Here is a 16434-nt window from a genome sequence, read left to right on the forward strand (position 1 = left end):
TGCGTTCTCTCACCCATTTCCTTTTATAGGAATAATGGGCTGTAATGACTTGCTGTAGGAGCCATTGATCCCGGACCCCTGCTAAGCTACTGCTGATTGTCGGCAGACTAATGCACTCAACTGTAATGCTGCTTCTGTTGGGCTGATCTCTGTCTTGTGTCCGGTTAAATAGATTTTGGCCTCAGAAGACACAAAGAGAGGGGCCCTGGTGTTACTGTATCAAAGGCAGCCAGCTTTCAACACGTAATCATTACTCTGTGATCAGTGACTCGGCTGTCGTCGATTCCGGCGCTATCAAAGCCATGAAAACAACCCCGAAAGGGGAGGCAATGCTGCTGCTATCTGAGGAGGAAATGGAGAAGGGGAAGATTGTCGGGTCTCATTTGGACACAGACCACATGGTTCCCTTTTTCAACACAGCCAATTACGCACCTGCTCTCTCTGTCTCGGTTTACCTCACTAACTTGCACGCGCGCACACACACAAATGCACACACGCATACATACACACACGCATACATGAACACAAGCACACAGACGCATTAGTCCACACACATGCACACGCACACACGAGAACAAAGACATACACACATACACGAACACACAGCTAGTAGACCTCCTATCCAAAAAGGGACAATATGCGTTTGTATTGACAGGAATTAATTGCTTTGTGGGTTGTAGGATTAAATGAGTTACGTGACAAGGATGCTGGTGTCTGTTGGTGCCTGTGATTGCTGCATTTAATAGATCGTCTTTCTTTCATTGGCTGGGATGTGGGTAGTCTGAGGTTTTGCTGAAACACATCGGCTCCAACACTCTCAGGCCCTAATGGTTCTGTTTACTGGAGAAGAACTTTCAGGGCTGAAAGGAAACATCAGGGCAGAGAATACACACGCTAATGTATCCAAACGGCAGTGTTCTTCTGCAGTTTCTGTTTGTGTGTGGTTGTGCCTGCATGGGTGTGTGTGTAGGTGTGTGTGTAGGTGTGTGTGTAGGTGTGTGCTAGGCTGGTTGTATGGCAGTTCTGTTTATTTGTAAAGACCCCCCCCCCCTTCTTTACCTCTGGCTAGATTGCATGTTCCCTCTCAGCTGAAGGGGATATATGGCCTGTCTCACAGTAAATGCACTTTCCTATATATCTTCCCCCCCCCCACCCCCCCTTCACACACAAACACACATATATTCTCAGGAAATAAGCACTGGATCTTTCTGAGCGTTTCACTGGCACTCAAGCTTCATCATCGTGGATACAGTCTGAGTCTATTTTCTCACTTCATGCCTCAGTTATTACCAAGCAACAATTAAATACATATTCAGACATTAACAGGTCGATGTGTTTTAAGTGTTCTACAATAATGTATTCTATAAGGCCGATGACTATAAGTGGGGCTGTAGCATTTGAGTGTTCAAAAGCACCTCAGTTTTCTCGGTTTTATCACAGAATTTCAAACAAGCCACCTTCTGTAGGTTGCGAGATTGCTGAGGGAGTGAGGCGATTCCCTCAGCTCAGAGGAAAGGCTGGACTAAACTCTCCTGACTGCCTGCTCCTCTCATCCTGGCACGTTGACAGAGGTTTGGCTCATCTGTGGGTCATGCAGGGTGACAGACAAATGGACAAAGAAACAGACAGACAGGCAGACTGATATGAAAGGCAGACAGTGTCAGCCAGGCAGGCAGGCAAGCAGCAGATAAACAGAAACAGGCAGACAGGCAGGCAGACAGACAGGACCACCATACAGTGTACAAACCCCTTGTCAGGTGTGACAGATAGGGACAGCTGTCTGGCAGTGTCCGTCCCCCCCCCCCCCCCCCCCGCTGACGAACGACGGCAGGGTGGAGATGGCAGAGCCGGGGGATCCATCCCTCTCCCTGACATGTCCCATCAGCCCTCTGGCCCCTGCTCCTCCAAGCTGTCCCCTGGCTGTCCTCCCATCTGGGCCCCAGGCTTCCTGGGGGGGGAGTGGAGGACATGGGGTCTGGAGGAGACTCGCTGATGGGGTTGGAGATGCGGACGGGGCCAGGGATGGGACTCGTGATGGTTCCTCTCGGCGATAAGAGAGCGTGACCGTGAATGAAATGAGCACCTGAGGCAGACAGACGCCCTCCTTTGTTTCCATCCGGAAGCAGGGGACATCGTTTCTCCCTCTCCCTCTCCCTCTCCCTTTCCCTCTCCCTCACTCTCTCTCCATCTCCATCTCTGTCTCTCACACACACACACACACAGACAGTGAGTCATATTCACAACTTGCGACGTGTGAGGAAAGAAAGACACCCATTTGCTGCTCTCTTCCCACAGGTATAAAGGTAGAGAGCAAAAACAATGGATCACTGGAATTGCATCATCAAAGTGGTACATGAAACAACCTGCCCCAATAGCTTCATCCTGTTTGTCTCAGAGAAGAAAGGCATACATCCGGAACCCAACATTTTGAAGCCCTGAATGTTTCCCTTGTTTTTCTTCTCCCTTTTCTCAAAAACAGTACAACATTTTACCACCTGCCTACACCAGCTGTTCAGAACTACCTGGCATATATTCCTTCTGTTGTCTTATTACTCTGTCTTTCTCTCTCTCTCTCGCTCTCTCCCCATCCCTTTATTCCCTCCCTCCCTCTGTTCCTCTCATCCCTCGTGCTGCGAGTGCAGTCTGTCCCTCTCCGGGCATGGAGGCTCCTCCAGTGCTTGTTAATTGCTGCAGGGACCCAGGTCTGAGAGTGTGGCAGCTGTAGTAAATGTTCTGGCCAGGGCTGGGGAGAGGTCTGGAGGAAGGGAGGGAGGTGGAGGGTGTTCAGTGTACTGCCCCAAGGCCCTGCCCTCTGCTGCTTCCCTGTTCGACGTGACAGAGGAAGCGGACTCTCTTTTTTTTTCTTTCTTTTTCAACAAAACACTTAAGGGACGCGACACCATTCGACAGCTTCCTCTCAACTCCAGGTTTTCCGGGGTTTGATGGCTCAATAATTATGCGGCCTTGCTTCAGCTTGTGGTGTCAAAGGAAGACTGGAGATGAGCAGATGCTATATGAGTCATTGTGAAGCAACTTAAAAGTCATAACAGCCCATAATCCTCTTTGATTCAAACTGGTACGGTGCTTGTCAGTAAATTGTGACTGAAGTCTAAGGGAGGAGAGGCTTCGTAATGAATGTATAATGTGAGTCAGTGGTTTCATCTGTGTCAGACAAGTGGCTGTGATTTTGCGGTTTCTTTCACCTGTCTTGTATTATTGTCTGTCCTTGTGCCTCCCGCCCACTCGCCCATCTCCGCGCCAGTCTCCGACTCTCTCCATGGCAACCGCACTGCAATGAAATGATGGGCAGATTAGAAACCGAATCCTAATTGGATTAGGCGACGATGAAGATGATGATAAGACATCTACATGGAGTGCAGATCTCCTTGTGCTAATCTCAGCTGAATCTGTGGCGTGTGGGCTGGGTAAAAACAGTCTCGGTGGTTACAGGGGCCCGGCAGTTGTAAACAGAACATCCACGGATCTGAAGGATAAGCGTTCACTCACCGAGCAATAAGCATCTGGCTGGATGCACCCAGTAACCTCCCCCAAACAGCTGGATGCAGACATGAATTATTCAGAGTGAATAGAAGTTCTCCCCTCCATCGTGTACATCTCTCATTGCTCAGGATGCCTGCTAAGCTCCTGGGCTCAGACGAGCAGTCTGTAATTAACAAAATTACTGGGAGAGAATTTTTCATCAGCCCTCCCATCGGTATGTGTGCTGGCTGATCTCAAGGCTCCTGATGGAGAAGACAGATGGACTCTGTCCCTCTAGCTTGGAACAGTTCCCCTGCTTTGTCTTGGTTACTTGGGAGAGAGATAAACAGAGAGAGAGAGAGAGAGAGAGAGGGGATGGGGGAAGGCAAGAGAGGAGGAAATAGATGAAATAACGAGCGAGAGAAAAGACAGGAGAGATAGAGAGAGTCAGGAATAGCCAGCGAAGAGCGAAAGGAAAGTGTGACGTGTGAGAGACAGAGTGCTGCAGGAGAGGGGACATATTTGGGACAATGATGAGTCATTCTCTGAGTTGGAAGAGAGAGAGTGGCGAGGAGCGCGGAGGAGAAAAATGTGGTCTGTGGTAATCCTCGGCATGATGATGGTCTAGATTGTGACATGCTGGTGGAGGGTGAAAACAAGCTTAGGATATGGAAACCATATTTTCATTTCTAGGCCAAACTTTGAAAGGTCAGAGGGGTCAAACGTGTTTCCACTCCACTGACACTTGCTGATAAACCACAGAATCCACAATCCCTGGCGTCCTCTGGTTTCATTTTGGAGCATCCCAAATGAGAAGAGAGAGAGAGAGCGAGCGAGAGAGAGAGGAGAAAGAGGGGCCCCAGAACTTTTTCAAGGATGAGGGACATTCGATGAATCTTTTCTTGTTTTAGCCTCTCCTTAGAGAGTGCTGCAGACTGGAACGGGAGAGCTGGGGAGAGAAGCTGGGGAGAGAAACTGGGGTGAGGAGGTGGAGAGAGGGGCTGGGGAGAGGGGCTAGGGAGAGGGGCTGGGTAGAGGAGGTGGAGAGAGCTGAAGAGAAGCTGAAGTTTGCTGGAGAGGGCTGGGGGAAGGAGCCAGTGTATCCTAGGGCAACCTTGACTTTTTCCGTTGCCCTCAGGCTCTCTGACACAGTGCTCAGGGGGAGGCATACACACACACACACACACTCTCACTCTCTCTCTCTCTCTCTCTCTCTCTCTCTCTCTCTCTCTCTCTCAACAACACAAAAACATCCCTTAAGAGTTTTGAACAGCAGGTACCTCTTGCAAAGGCCAGTCTCTTATGTTTCTAATCAGCTGGAGCCTGTTAGCTCTCTCCCAGGGTCCTGGGTGTCTGGTTGAGGGCTAACAGATGGCAATGACGTGCATGCTAACACACTCATCTGGGCCATATACACTGACGAGAGGGAGGATGAACAGCTCAGCCTTGAGACAAACACACATATACACCCACACAAACATGCACATTGGACACACAAATACACACACCATTCACTCCCCGCATCCTTTCCCCACACACACACACACATACCTCATTATCCCCACCCCAACACACACACACCACACTCCCGTATACACACAAACCCCCACACACACGTACACACACCCCCCCCACACACACACACACACAAGCCACACTTCCACCCACACACACCAGACTTCCCAACACCTACCCACCCACACACTCACACATGGCCTTAAAACCAATTGAGGATTCAGCTGCTCAAGGAGCAGATCTGATTTATCAAGGAAAGACTGAGATCCTGAAAGGGGGTGGTAGTTTACCATTTACTCATCCACACCATGTTTTCTGACAGTTTTCTTAGGGGCATACACTCCTCACCCAATTCAAGAGCTGTGTTTCTTCTCTGCCTGCCTTCTCACCCAATCATAAAGCTATGTTTCTTCTGTGCCTGCCGTATCACCCAATCAGAAAGCTACGTTTCTTCTGTGCCCCACCCAATCAGAGAGCGATGCATCTTCTGTGCCTGCCTTGGTGTTCTTGACAACCACCCCTAGGAGAACCAGGGCTCATTCTAACCATGATGGATGAGTTCCCATAAAGAGCATGATAGTAATACGCCCTTCTGATTAAACGAGGGCCCAGTCATGTTAATTGTTCTTCTGATGAAAGGTCAGACTCAGCATGTGTCTGTGAGCATGGCCGCCACCAGCGCCGGCATTTAATGAGACTTTCTCAATTCAATTATCCACGGGGAAACAAAGGAAGGGCTGCTCACTCTGCTCCCTTTGACATTTATGAGATGTGCTGAGGGCTAAAGGAACGCAGCCAGGCGGTTTGGTCCGCCATCATATCTCGTGGCCTGCTACACATGCTCCAAAACATGCACAAACACACACACATTCAGGAACAGTGCAGTACTCAGAGTTCCTTCCAAAATCCCAGTTCCCCCCCACCTCCCCCCCTTGGTGTGCTGAGGTGGCCTTCTCCTCTGAGGATTAGGGACGATCAAAGCTGGGCTCATTTCACGCTGGCATTTCCTCCTCCACGTCCCCCACTGGCCAGCGCTGGCTGATCCCAGAGAGCAGAGCCCAGTGAGAGGAGCACAGCAGAGCACAGCAGAGATGAGATCAGCAGAATAGAGCAGAACAGGGTAGGAGAGAGGGGGACAGAGTGGGACAGGGTAGGAGAGAGGGGGGCAGGGTAGGAGAGAGGGGGACAGGGTAGGAGAGAGGGGGACAGAGTGGGAGAGGGTAGGAGAGAGGGGGGCAGAGTGGGACAGGGTAGGAGAGAGGGGGGCAGAGTGGGACAGGGTAGGAGAGAGGGGGGCAGAGTGGGACAGGGTAGGAGAGAGGGGGACAGGGTAGGAGAGAGGGGGACAGGGTAGGAGAGAGGGGGACAGGGTAGGAGAGAGGGGGGCAGAGTGGGACAGGGTAGGAGAGAGGGGGACAGGGTAGGAGAGAGGGGGGCAGGGTAGGAGAGAGGGGGGCAGGGTAGGCAGGGGCGCCTTGGAATTTTGGGCCCCATTTTTTAGGGCCCCTGTCAGTCAGGGGCCCCTTAACTTTTGCCCTCTATACGGCGCCCCTGAGGGTAGGTCAGAACAGGACAGAGCAGCACAGACCAGAAAAGACCAGGCAGAACAGGCCAGATCAGGCTTGACCAGGCCAGGCTAGGCTACAGGCAACGTTCTAGAGCTTGACAAAACTACTTACAGTCTAAATTATCTTTATTTAGCAGGAATAAAAACAAAGAGACAAAAAGGTTTCGCTCCTCCAGTCCACATGCAATGTTCAAAAACTTCAAAATACTTTGGTTAGTTGTGTCAGTTGCTGTGATGTTTGAGCAGGCAATGTCTGTTTGTGTATGAATGTGTGTGTGTGTGTGTGTGTGTGTATGAGTGTAGGGTGAATCGAGGCTGGTGTCACTTCCTGTTTTGTTGTGTCACAGCTCACATAGTTCCTCACTGTTGACTCTAATGAAAGGTAGCCCAAGGCAGGGCCGTGGAACAAAGAGATGTATTTGTGTGTGTTTGTTTGCCTGTCTGTGTGATGTGTGTGAATGTGTTTGTGAAGTGTGTGTTTGTGATGTGTGTGTATGTGTATGGGTATGCATGTGTGTGTGTACATGTGTGGGTACGCACAAGAGCATGTGTGTGTGTCAGGGACTAAAAGGAGGAGTCAGAAGTACTGAAAGCCACCCAGAACCATTTCCCAGGATGCTTTGCTTCTCTGGGGCACAAGACCAGTGAGTAATGAGCTGGTAATTCCGTTATGCTTGATCAAAGGCCTTCCTCCCGATCGGCCCCCTCTGCTGTCCTCCTCTCCTCCCCCTCTCCTCCCCCTCTCCTCCCCCTCTCCTCCCCCCTCTCTGCTCCAATCAGAGCAGGGGGTGGTCAGGCATGTAGCCTTACCCTGAAGCGACAGTGCTCATTATCCCAGGGCCTCAGGGGCCTCCGGTGGCACCGCCTGACCACACGTACACACACACAAGCATGCATGCATACACACGCAGGAAGTACTAACACACTCATACCAACACACACACACACAAACACAAAAGCACGCATGTACACACACATACAGTTCTGACAAACACACATACACAAAAATCCACAAAATCCACATACAGTACTGTACAGTAAAGACACAAACATATACAGTACACAAACACACACATGCTCCCCCTTCCCCCCCCCCCCCTCCTGCCTCCTCTTTTTCCTTCCTACCTCTCCTCCCTCCCTCTTTCTCTCCACTTCAGTGACCTCCTGTTCAATAGTCCCATTCTAACACTCTAATCTTCTCAGTCTTTGTCCCCAGAGCCTTCCGTTCTACACTCTCTTTATTAGTGACTTGGTGTCCTTTCAACATAGTCTCACCCCCTGTCTCACACCCTGAGCCCCTTCGCACTGCCCTGTGTCTTCATCCACTGAACCGGTGAAAGGAGTTGAATTCCCTCGCCCCTTGACCTAATCATAGCCGTAAATATAATCGTGTGTCACAGTTTGGACTACCACCTTCTTCAAGCTAGCACTGTCTCTCAGATTCCCGACTTGCCGCTTCGATGAAACCTCTCAGACTCTCTCGGATATTGTTCCCCACTATGTTTTCCGTCCATGTTCCCGAATTCCCTTTTTCTCTCTCTCTCTCTCTCTCTCTCTCTCTCTCTCTCTCTCTCTCTCTCTCTCTCTCTCTCTCTCTCTCTCAGGGCTGTGTAATGCGTGTACAGATTTAGCCTGAGAGAAGCCTTTGAAACATTCAGGAGCACGAGGTAGCACAGCGAGCTCGGGGATGGCCCACTTTGGCCCACCGAGAACACCTGCGGCTCAGGCTGATTATGTGTGGCAGATGCCTGGGGTTCTGAGAGGGGGCAGGGCCCGGCTGGCGGCCCCTCAACGGGTCATGCCTACTGGGTAGGTTTTCTCGCTTCTCTCCATCTTTTTCTCTGTTTTTCTTTTTCAGTCTCCTTTTCACCTCTCTCTGTCTCTCTCTTCCTCTTTCTGTCACTTGCTTTCTACCGTTTCATCTTTATCACATGGAGAATTGCACATCACATGGAGTAAAAGCCAATTGAATTTATTAAATTCTTTATTGTCAATTTAATCCCCCACTAATTAAAACATTGTTCTTGATAAGCAGAGTTAATGACTTAAATAGGAGCAACCTTGATGATGTCTAGGAAGGTTGAACAAGTGTTGCTGAGGAGGGAAAAAGGGAGGGAGGGAGGGACTACAGGAAGGACATGCCACAAAGCACCATGGGAACAGCTATGGCATGACGGATGTGTCAAGGGCAGTAGGTGTGTCTCGACAAGTGAGGAGGTAAGGCTGCCTCAAGGAGAGAAGAAGCAACACACATACAGCCACAACCACACATACACACAACCACATACACACACACCTACAAACACAAGTACACCCCTCCACACACACACACACACACACACACACACATGTTACTTACCTCTTCTTAATATGTTGACCTGCTGTGTATCTCCCTCCCCTGTTTTCAGCCATGTAAACAGAAGCCAGGAGGGCAGAAGGAGGAGATGTTCACCTAATTGACGGATTCATTGATTAATGCATTTGGAGAAGCATGACGGGCAGTCTGGGTTACTGAGAGAGTGGGTGTGCATATTTGTATAAGGGTGAAACCATGTTAGTCTTTCTGAGTGTGTGCTTTGTGTATGTGTGTATATAGATATACTGTACGTGTTGATATATGTATTAGAACACCTCCTGTGTGTGTGTGTGTGTGTGCGTGTGTGTTTGTGTGTGTGTGTGTGTGGCCTATTACACTGGCTATTTGCCACTGAAGTTGATCTGCTAATGGGTGAGCAAGCACAGTCTTGCTGAAATCATCAGAGGGGTGCCTTTTAATGTGTCCTCTCCTCTGTAACACACATACACACACACACACACACACGGAGATGTCCTTGACATGGCGGGACACATCCCACACAGTGCAGTGGTTATTAAGTGTGTGAGGCATACTGAGAGACACGCCTGCAGGCTGCCATGTCCAGCAGTGCTCCAGGGAACTGGGCATGGCCCAGGCTCAGTGACTGCAGTCCTGACAGAGACAGGCCTTCCTGCAGTCCTGATAGACACAGAGACAGGCCTTCCTGCAGTCCTGATAGACACAGAGACAGGCCTTCCTGCAGTCCTGATAGACACAGAGACAGGCCATCCTGCAGTCCTGATAGAGACAGAGACAGGCCTTCCTGCAGTCCTGATAGACACAGAGACAGGCCATCCTGCAGTCCTGATAGACACAGAGACAGACCATCCTGCAGTCCTGATAGACACAGAGACAGGCCATCCTGCAGTCCTGATAGACACAGAGACAGACCATCCTCCAGTCCTGATAGACACAGAGACAGACCATCCTCCAGTCCTGATAGAGACAGAGACAGGCCTTCCTGCAGTCCTGATAGAGACAGAGACAGGCCTTCCTGCAGTCCTGATAGAGACAGAGACAGGCTATCCTGCAGTCCTGATAGAGACAGGCCATACAGGAAGCCCTGGGACTTTTTTATTATAATCATTTTTAAATGTACACCTCTCCTGGCTCACTTTCCCTTTCGTTTTCTCACCCTCTCACTAATCTCTCCTTTGGCCTTGTCGCTCAATGGCTCCATCTTTCTGCTGCCTTTCTGTCTCTCTCTCTCTCTCTCTCTCTCCCTCTTTCCTATCCCTCCCTTCCTCCTCCTCTCTTTCCCTGCCACCCACAGGCAAAGTCATCCCAGGGTTCTCCCTCCCTGCACCAATCAGATTGTCTCAACCTATCTTTTCCGATTTAACCCTCTAATTGGGTTGTCCCTACGATTAAGTCAATAACAACCTTCATATTGGAGTTTAATGCTCCCTAATGAGGCCATTATTGGCCCGCAGTTACATTAAAGGCATTTGTCACTCACAAGCAGGCTAATTGGGTCCTACAGGCCTGCTGTTTATAGATAGGCTCAACTAATTGATGGGCATTACTAAAGCCCCGAGTGTCGATCAATGACGTTTCCTCTACAGACCCTCCCTGGGTAGGGAAACTGTCCCACCACAGCCTCTGGGCCTGTCTCTTACCCTGGGTCAACACGTTGTCTCTGTGGAGGCAATGGGTGTTAACGACAACATAGGGAATGCTGTGTAACATCCGATATTGACTGACTGAGAATCTCCATCCTTGAGTTTGAATGATTGATGACCGCAGTGCATGAGATGAGGTTCTGATGCTTAGCTGTAGTAAACAGATATGTCCTGTCAGTAAGTGTGTGGAAGGAATACGCTGGGACATCACACAATACCGAACGCGCTTCGCCTGTGTTAGGTGTAACACTGTAGCACACAGGATGATCCAGATGTGTGTGGACTGGATTTCTTACTTTGATCATTTAATCAGGCAGGTTGATTAAGAGTAAAGTCTTTTTATCCCTCTCATTAAACTTCAATGAATTATGACTGACAAGAAGAAAATGGCTTTGAGTGAGGATGGATGCAGGTGGAAGGATAAAGTCATAAACATAAAGCACACACATGCTTTCTGACCATGTTAACCAAACTAATATCGTTTTGGTCAAAAGCATGTCATGATTAATGGGCCATAATCAATAACAGAGACATCACACCTGCGTCAATACTTAATCACATTCGAAAGGTTTGCCGCTTTTGCATATCGGAGACCTCACTGACAGTGCAGGACGGCTGTGATAGGTCGTGGGGGGGTCACCAAGGTGAATGAGGTGTTGGGTAACACAGCACGGAGCCACCTCAATTGGAATTTCTCTTCAACCCTTATGTGGGCTCCCCCTCCCATTCCCCCGCCCCCCCCCCCCCCTCAGTTCGAACCCTACTCACTGACATGCTAGGACGTACCCTGTGGCCAGAGCAGCAGCTCCAGGTGCCAGGGGGCTTGATAAGAAGAGCTTGATGAATATTCTCTTAGCTGGTTGAGTCTGATAGTGTGTCTCATTCACACCGTATGCCTGCAGGTCAGAGCTTTATCAAATGCAGGGTTTTGCCGCAGGGCCCGTCTATCGGAGCACAGCTGTGTTCAGCGATAGAGAGCAGAGGTCTTTCCAGGTGAATGCTTTGCTTCAATCTGCTCCCCCCTGCTTTGTGTTGACTTTCACCGGCTATGTTGCTGAATTTGCTGTGGGCGTGGAGGGAGTGATAGAGAAAGAGAGAGGGGGGGAGAACTTTGCAGTTTAAGGCAAATCTGCTTTCTTGCTATGTTACAACAAATGTATAGGCCACTGACTTTTTATTACAACTTGAAGAAAAACATGGTTCAGGAATTCTCAGCAAGAAATATCTGGGTCAATAAGCTGTTGTGTCAATAGAAGTTAAAATAACTACTTACATCACGGTAGTTATGAGAGTTCCTTTGAAAGCCTGACAGGCACATGCACTCTCTGCCGACCAGTAGTCAACTGTAGCAGCCAGAAGTCTCCGCCTCTCCCAGCGCTAAACCGATCCCCCTCGTACTCCCATGCCACCACCCCGAAGCCCCTTCCATCGCCTGTCTCCTCCTCCCCCTTCCCTGTCCTGAATCCGGGCCACTGTCCCAACGAGAATCCACCTCTCTACACTTATTTCATGACTTAACCGGTGAAGAAAAAAAAACCTGAGTGAAAACAAACTGGATTGGAGTTTATCGAAGTTTTCTCTTGCCCCGATTGTTGGTCCGCTGCAGGCGGATCCGGGCAGGCCGAATACAGATTGTATGATGTGGATCTGGTACCTCTTGGTTGGTTCGGGCTCGGGCTGTACCTCTGTTGGTAAGTTTAAAAACTATGGAATACTGCGGTCTGTTTTGCCTCTTCTAACGGAATAGCCGCCGTCGCTAAGATGGAGGGAAACAATTCGCTGGCTACTTAGACACAAATGTAACCGTTTTGATGTAGCGCCATACAATGAAGTACTTTTGTAGCCTAAAATATGCAGCTGTAAACGATGTGTATCCTTTTCAAACTTTGTTGATCTTTGTGTTGGGGCAAAGTCTGCACTTAAGTCGATTGAGTTTATCAACGGGCGGTTGTTTTGCTATCGGAAAAACCCAGTAAATGCATAACTGTGGAAGTAAATGTTTTCTTTTCGCTGTCGCATATTTTGTTCTGCCGCTTTCTTCTCATGGTTTGACAGTATTAATTCAACACAGCAACCTAAAATGTATGATTTGGGTTGCAGTCTAGTAGTAAGCGAAATCAGATGCGACGCGGAGGGAGAGGTATGAGACTAGTTATGACTACGGGTTGTTGACAGGACTTCGTTGACAAGTCAATCTGTCCCCCCTGCCCCGCTATAGCAGCTGCGTCCCAGTTAAGGGGCATGGAGTCACCTCATATCTCACTGTCTAGGCAGCTGGGCATTGGCTAAGCTAAGCTAGGCTACGCACCCATGGTTGGATAGAAAGTGTCAGGAGTGTGTAACTATATTTTTTGCCCCAAGATAAATCCGATGCAGCTGGGCCATCTTGACGTTTGAACAAAACTTTTAATCAAGTTTCTAAATTGCATTTAGTTGTAGTTTTATATACTAGAACTGGAGCAAACAATGGAGTATACGCTCATATAATCCACCATGCATTAAAAGTAATAATCATGAGTAGGCTACAACTTGTAGTTTATTAAGCTAATGCATGTTGCTGAAAAACTCTGAAACCATAGTTGTTTGTTTTCAACAAACTCAAGCCACATGACCTTCACCCCAATTTGCAGGCAGAATCCCAATGAATTGCTGCCCTACATAATAACCACCACAATGGAAAAGCTCGCCATTGCACCAATGCACCTGAGTGCAATTTATTGTAGAGCTGAGATGTTAGGTAGGCTTGTCAGATGCTGTGCCCCAGCTCTGTGCCTTTGGTCTGGCCGTCCAGGGTTAGTGAGGCCTAACACCAAACACAGTCCAGCCCTCACAGCCAGGGCCCCAGATCACACACAGCTGGCGAAATATGAAGAACAAAGTCCAAAAAAAGAGCACGTTCAACTTGTGCACATACTAAATCTGTCCTTTTTTTAATGGTGGCTGGTCCATTCAGTTAAGTCTGTCTCTGTCTGTAGAGACCATTAAACAGACCCTAGTCACTGTGGCTAGGCACCTCTGCGTTCTTTCTGCTTGGTTGGGTAGTAAAGTATTTCTACTATAATGAACCCTATCCATCACAACAGAACTGGCTGGGGTATTAGTTGGACTAACTTCAGTTTGATTTATGTGTGTGTGTGTGTGTGTGTGTGTGTGAGAGAGAGAGCGAAAGAGATTAGTGTGTCATTGAGTGTGTATTCAAATATTTAACTAGTTTGCCCCAACCCTTTTTATTACTCTAAATTTTTTTTAAACCCTATTGAAGTAAAGTAAAATAGCAGACAAGGAGATCATACCAGCTGGCTCAGCCTCTTGGCTGAATTCATGATTACACCCATGGCTTATCTTCTGTCCACATGACATCCTGAGCATGCTGTTGCCACACTGACCCGTTATCACATCCTCAACTTGGGATGACACCACCTGCGATATGACCCGCTGTAACAGTCTAACAGATTGCTTTTGTATTAAAAGCAGTGAGGAGGTATCTTTCGTAGTACTGGTGTGTTTAACAAACAGCCATGGCCATTCTCCATGCTCCAGTATCTCCACAATCAAGATTAATGTGTTCTATTACATTCCTGGTTCTGCTAGGCTCCAAAGGGGACAGGTGGCTGTAGATTTGCACTCGTACCCAGTACCCACAGTCATGATGCCTGGTGTTGTTTAGTCACCTGGACAGTCGATAAACAATGTGCTTTGTTTATGCTTGGAGAAGGCGGGTCAGGGATTCTCCTTATGGCTAAGAAGGGATTGGGTTGTATGTCCACGTCGTGTGGTATGTGTTTGTGTCTGAGTGTGCGTCTGAGTTTGTGTCTGTGTGTGTAGGTATGTGCAAAATGAATGCGCGTGCGCATGCGTGCATGTGTTTGTCAACAAACCGCACGAGTCTAACTGACGCCATGCCTGTCTGCGGCGTCGGTTCAGATAGCGTGAGAGGATCAGCGAATGTGCTTCCACTCAGGCTGCTGCTGCGTCGGTCGCCAGCGCAGCACATCGCGCCGCTCGGATTAGGAGGACCTTGTTGTTGGTAAGAGACGGCTCCAGTCCCCTGAGTTGTTCAACAAAGCCACATGACCGGAGTCACGTTTCATTCTCTCTGCTTCCCCGGCCCTCCCATGTGGTTAGACACAGCTACGCCAGACTGAGGCGAGGGGAGAGGCTACATAATGCTGCTTTTCAATTTGCAAGGGACTCGGATGCATTAATGGCACAATTGCTTCCTGTGTTTTGCCATGCAGTGTTTGTATTGTAGCATCCATCCACAGAGGATGAAAACTATAGTTCATGGGATTCTTTGTTTTGAATTCAGGGTAGCTTTCATCTGACCTGCAGCTCTGGGATCTGTAACTTATGCTGCTTTATGTTGGTCTATGTTTCACTGAACTCGACTGAATGAGAATGTATGTGGGGGGAGAACGCTGATGCCAAGGAACACAAGGTTAAGAAATAGTCCAGGAACTCTTTATAAATTGCTAATGGATTGATCCACCCGGCTTTGCTGAGCCGTGGAAGCCTTTGCTGTGCTTTGACCATTGATCCTGTGTGCTTCCCAGTTGCCACGATCTAACCCAGTGCTCTACAGAAGGGCTTGTTTATCTATGTTTGATGTTGACACGCATACACACACACACACACATACACACAAGACACACACACTTAAGCTGCAAAGGCCCGACTGTGGGCTTAGCCCTTTACTTATTCGGATGGAAGCCATATTTAAAGGTGAGATGACATAGTATGTTGTTGGGGTAGGGCATTTTTATCTTTCATGTTACTGCTCTCAGTCTCCTGCGGACAGCTGTTAGCCTTACATTGCCTTGGTAACAAGGAGGTTTTTGGTGGGGGGGATGGTGGGGGACTTGTCACCTCACCCACTGAGAACCAGTCATGACTCAGATAATGCTGTTTGCTGTTCACACACCCCATTACCTCCTCTTATCCTACATCCTTCCCTCCTTCCCCCTTCTTTCTCTCCCTCTCCCTCCCTCCCTCATTATCTTTCCCTTTTATTTCTATTTCTTAATTTTCTCCCTCTCTCGCTCTGTCTCTCTCTGCTGTCCATGTTTCTGCTAGGCAGATGATATGCTGCTTGGTTTCTGCCACGCAACAGGTAGGGTGCTGTGTCTTGGAGTGTGACATGGGAGCTATTTTAAACCACAATCCTGGAATCCCTCTGACCGTCTACACAAACACAAAACCTCAGAGGTCAGCGAGACCGCCTTTCTTCACAGAGGGGGAGGGAGAGGAATGGAGGAGGGGGGGGGGGAGGACAGATGAGAAGAGGAGAGAGGAGGGGGAAGAACGGGGAGGGGTGAGGTGAGAAGAAGGGAAGGGAAGGGAGAGAGACTTCATCGACTGCTTTAAATTGGATCAATGTATGAGGTTTGCTAGCATTTCAGCTACATGTTGCTTGCTGCCAATTGTGTATTAATGTTGTGAGACAGTCTTTCAGTGTGACAGCGATTGCTATAGCCAGCGGACTGCTGACACTAATAGTGTTTGTGCTACCCTGAACCTCCGTATTGACGCACAATTGGCAGAGGCATAATGGCTTGTTTACCAACTGCTCTAGTTGTTAAACGCCTATGAATAGTAGAGCTGCACCCAGCTCAGCTGAATCCCAGTGCATACCGTTCATATGACTGTCTAAACCACTGTCTAGGCAATCACTGCAAAGCTGCAAAGTCCACCTGGCAGAGCCCAGAATCCTGTGCAATCACACAAAAGACTTCTTGATTACAAAGTGTGCTTACTACTTGAGTTTCCTAATTGGGTTTTTAAATTGTGTGTCATATATGCAGATTTTATGAATCAAAATGTTGAGGAATCAAAAATACATTCAGTTTATAATACTTTTAAAAGGCTGACAGGCCTGGATTCAACTTGCGTGCAAC

General features: G+C 48.7%; 1 protein-coding gene across 2 annotated transcripts in view; it reads left to right on the forward strand.

The window, feature by feature from the left end:
* The first annotated feature begins 11929 nt into the window (after positions 1 to 11929).
* ldlrad3 (low density lipoprotein receptor class A domain containing 3) overlaps positions 11930 to 16434 on the forward strand; it is a 31071-nt gene continuing 26566 nt past the window's right edge. For both annotated transcript variants that reach the window (XM_047016441.1, XM_047016442.1), the window contains exon 1: positions 11930 to 12231. In XM_047016441.1, coding sequence (XP_046872397.1) covers positions 12177 to 12231 — 55 coding nt within the window. In that variant the 5' untranslated portion in view covers positions 11930 to 12176. The remainder of the gene's footprint in view (positions 12232 to 16434) is intronic.

The sequence above is a fragment of the Hypomesus transpacificus genome, unplaced genomic scaffold, assembly GCF_021917145.1.
Source record: "Hypomesus transpacificus isolate Combined female unplaced genomic scaffold, fHypTra1 scaffold_377, whole genome shotgun sequence".
In the NCBI taxonomy this organism is placed as follows: Eukaryota; Metazoa; Chordata; class Actinopteri; order Osmeriformes; family Osmeridae; genus Hypomesus; species Hypomesus transpacificus.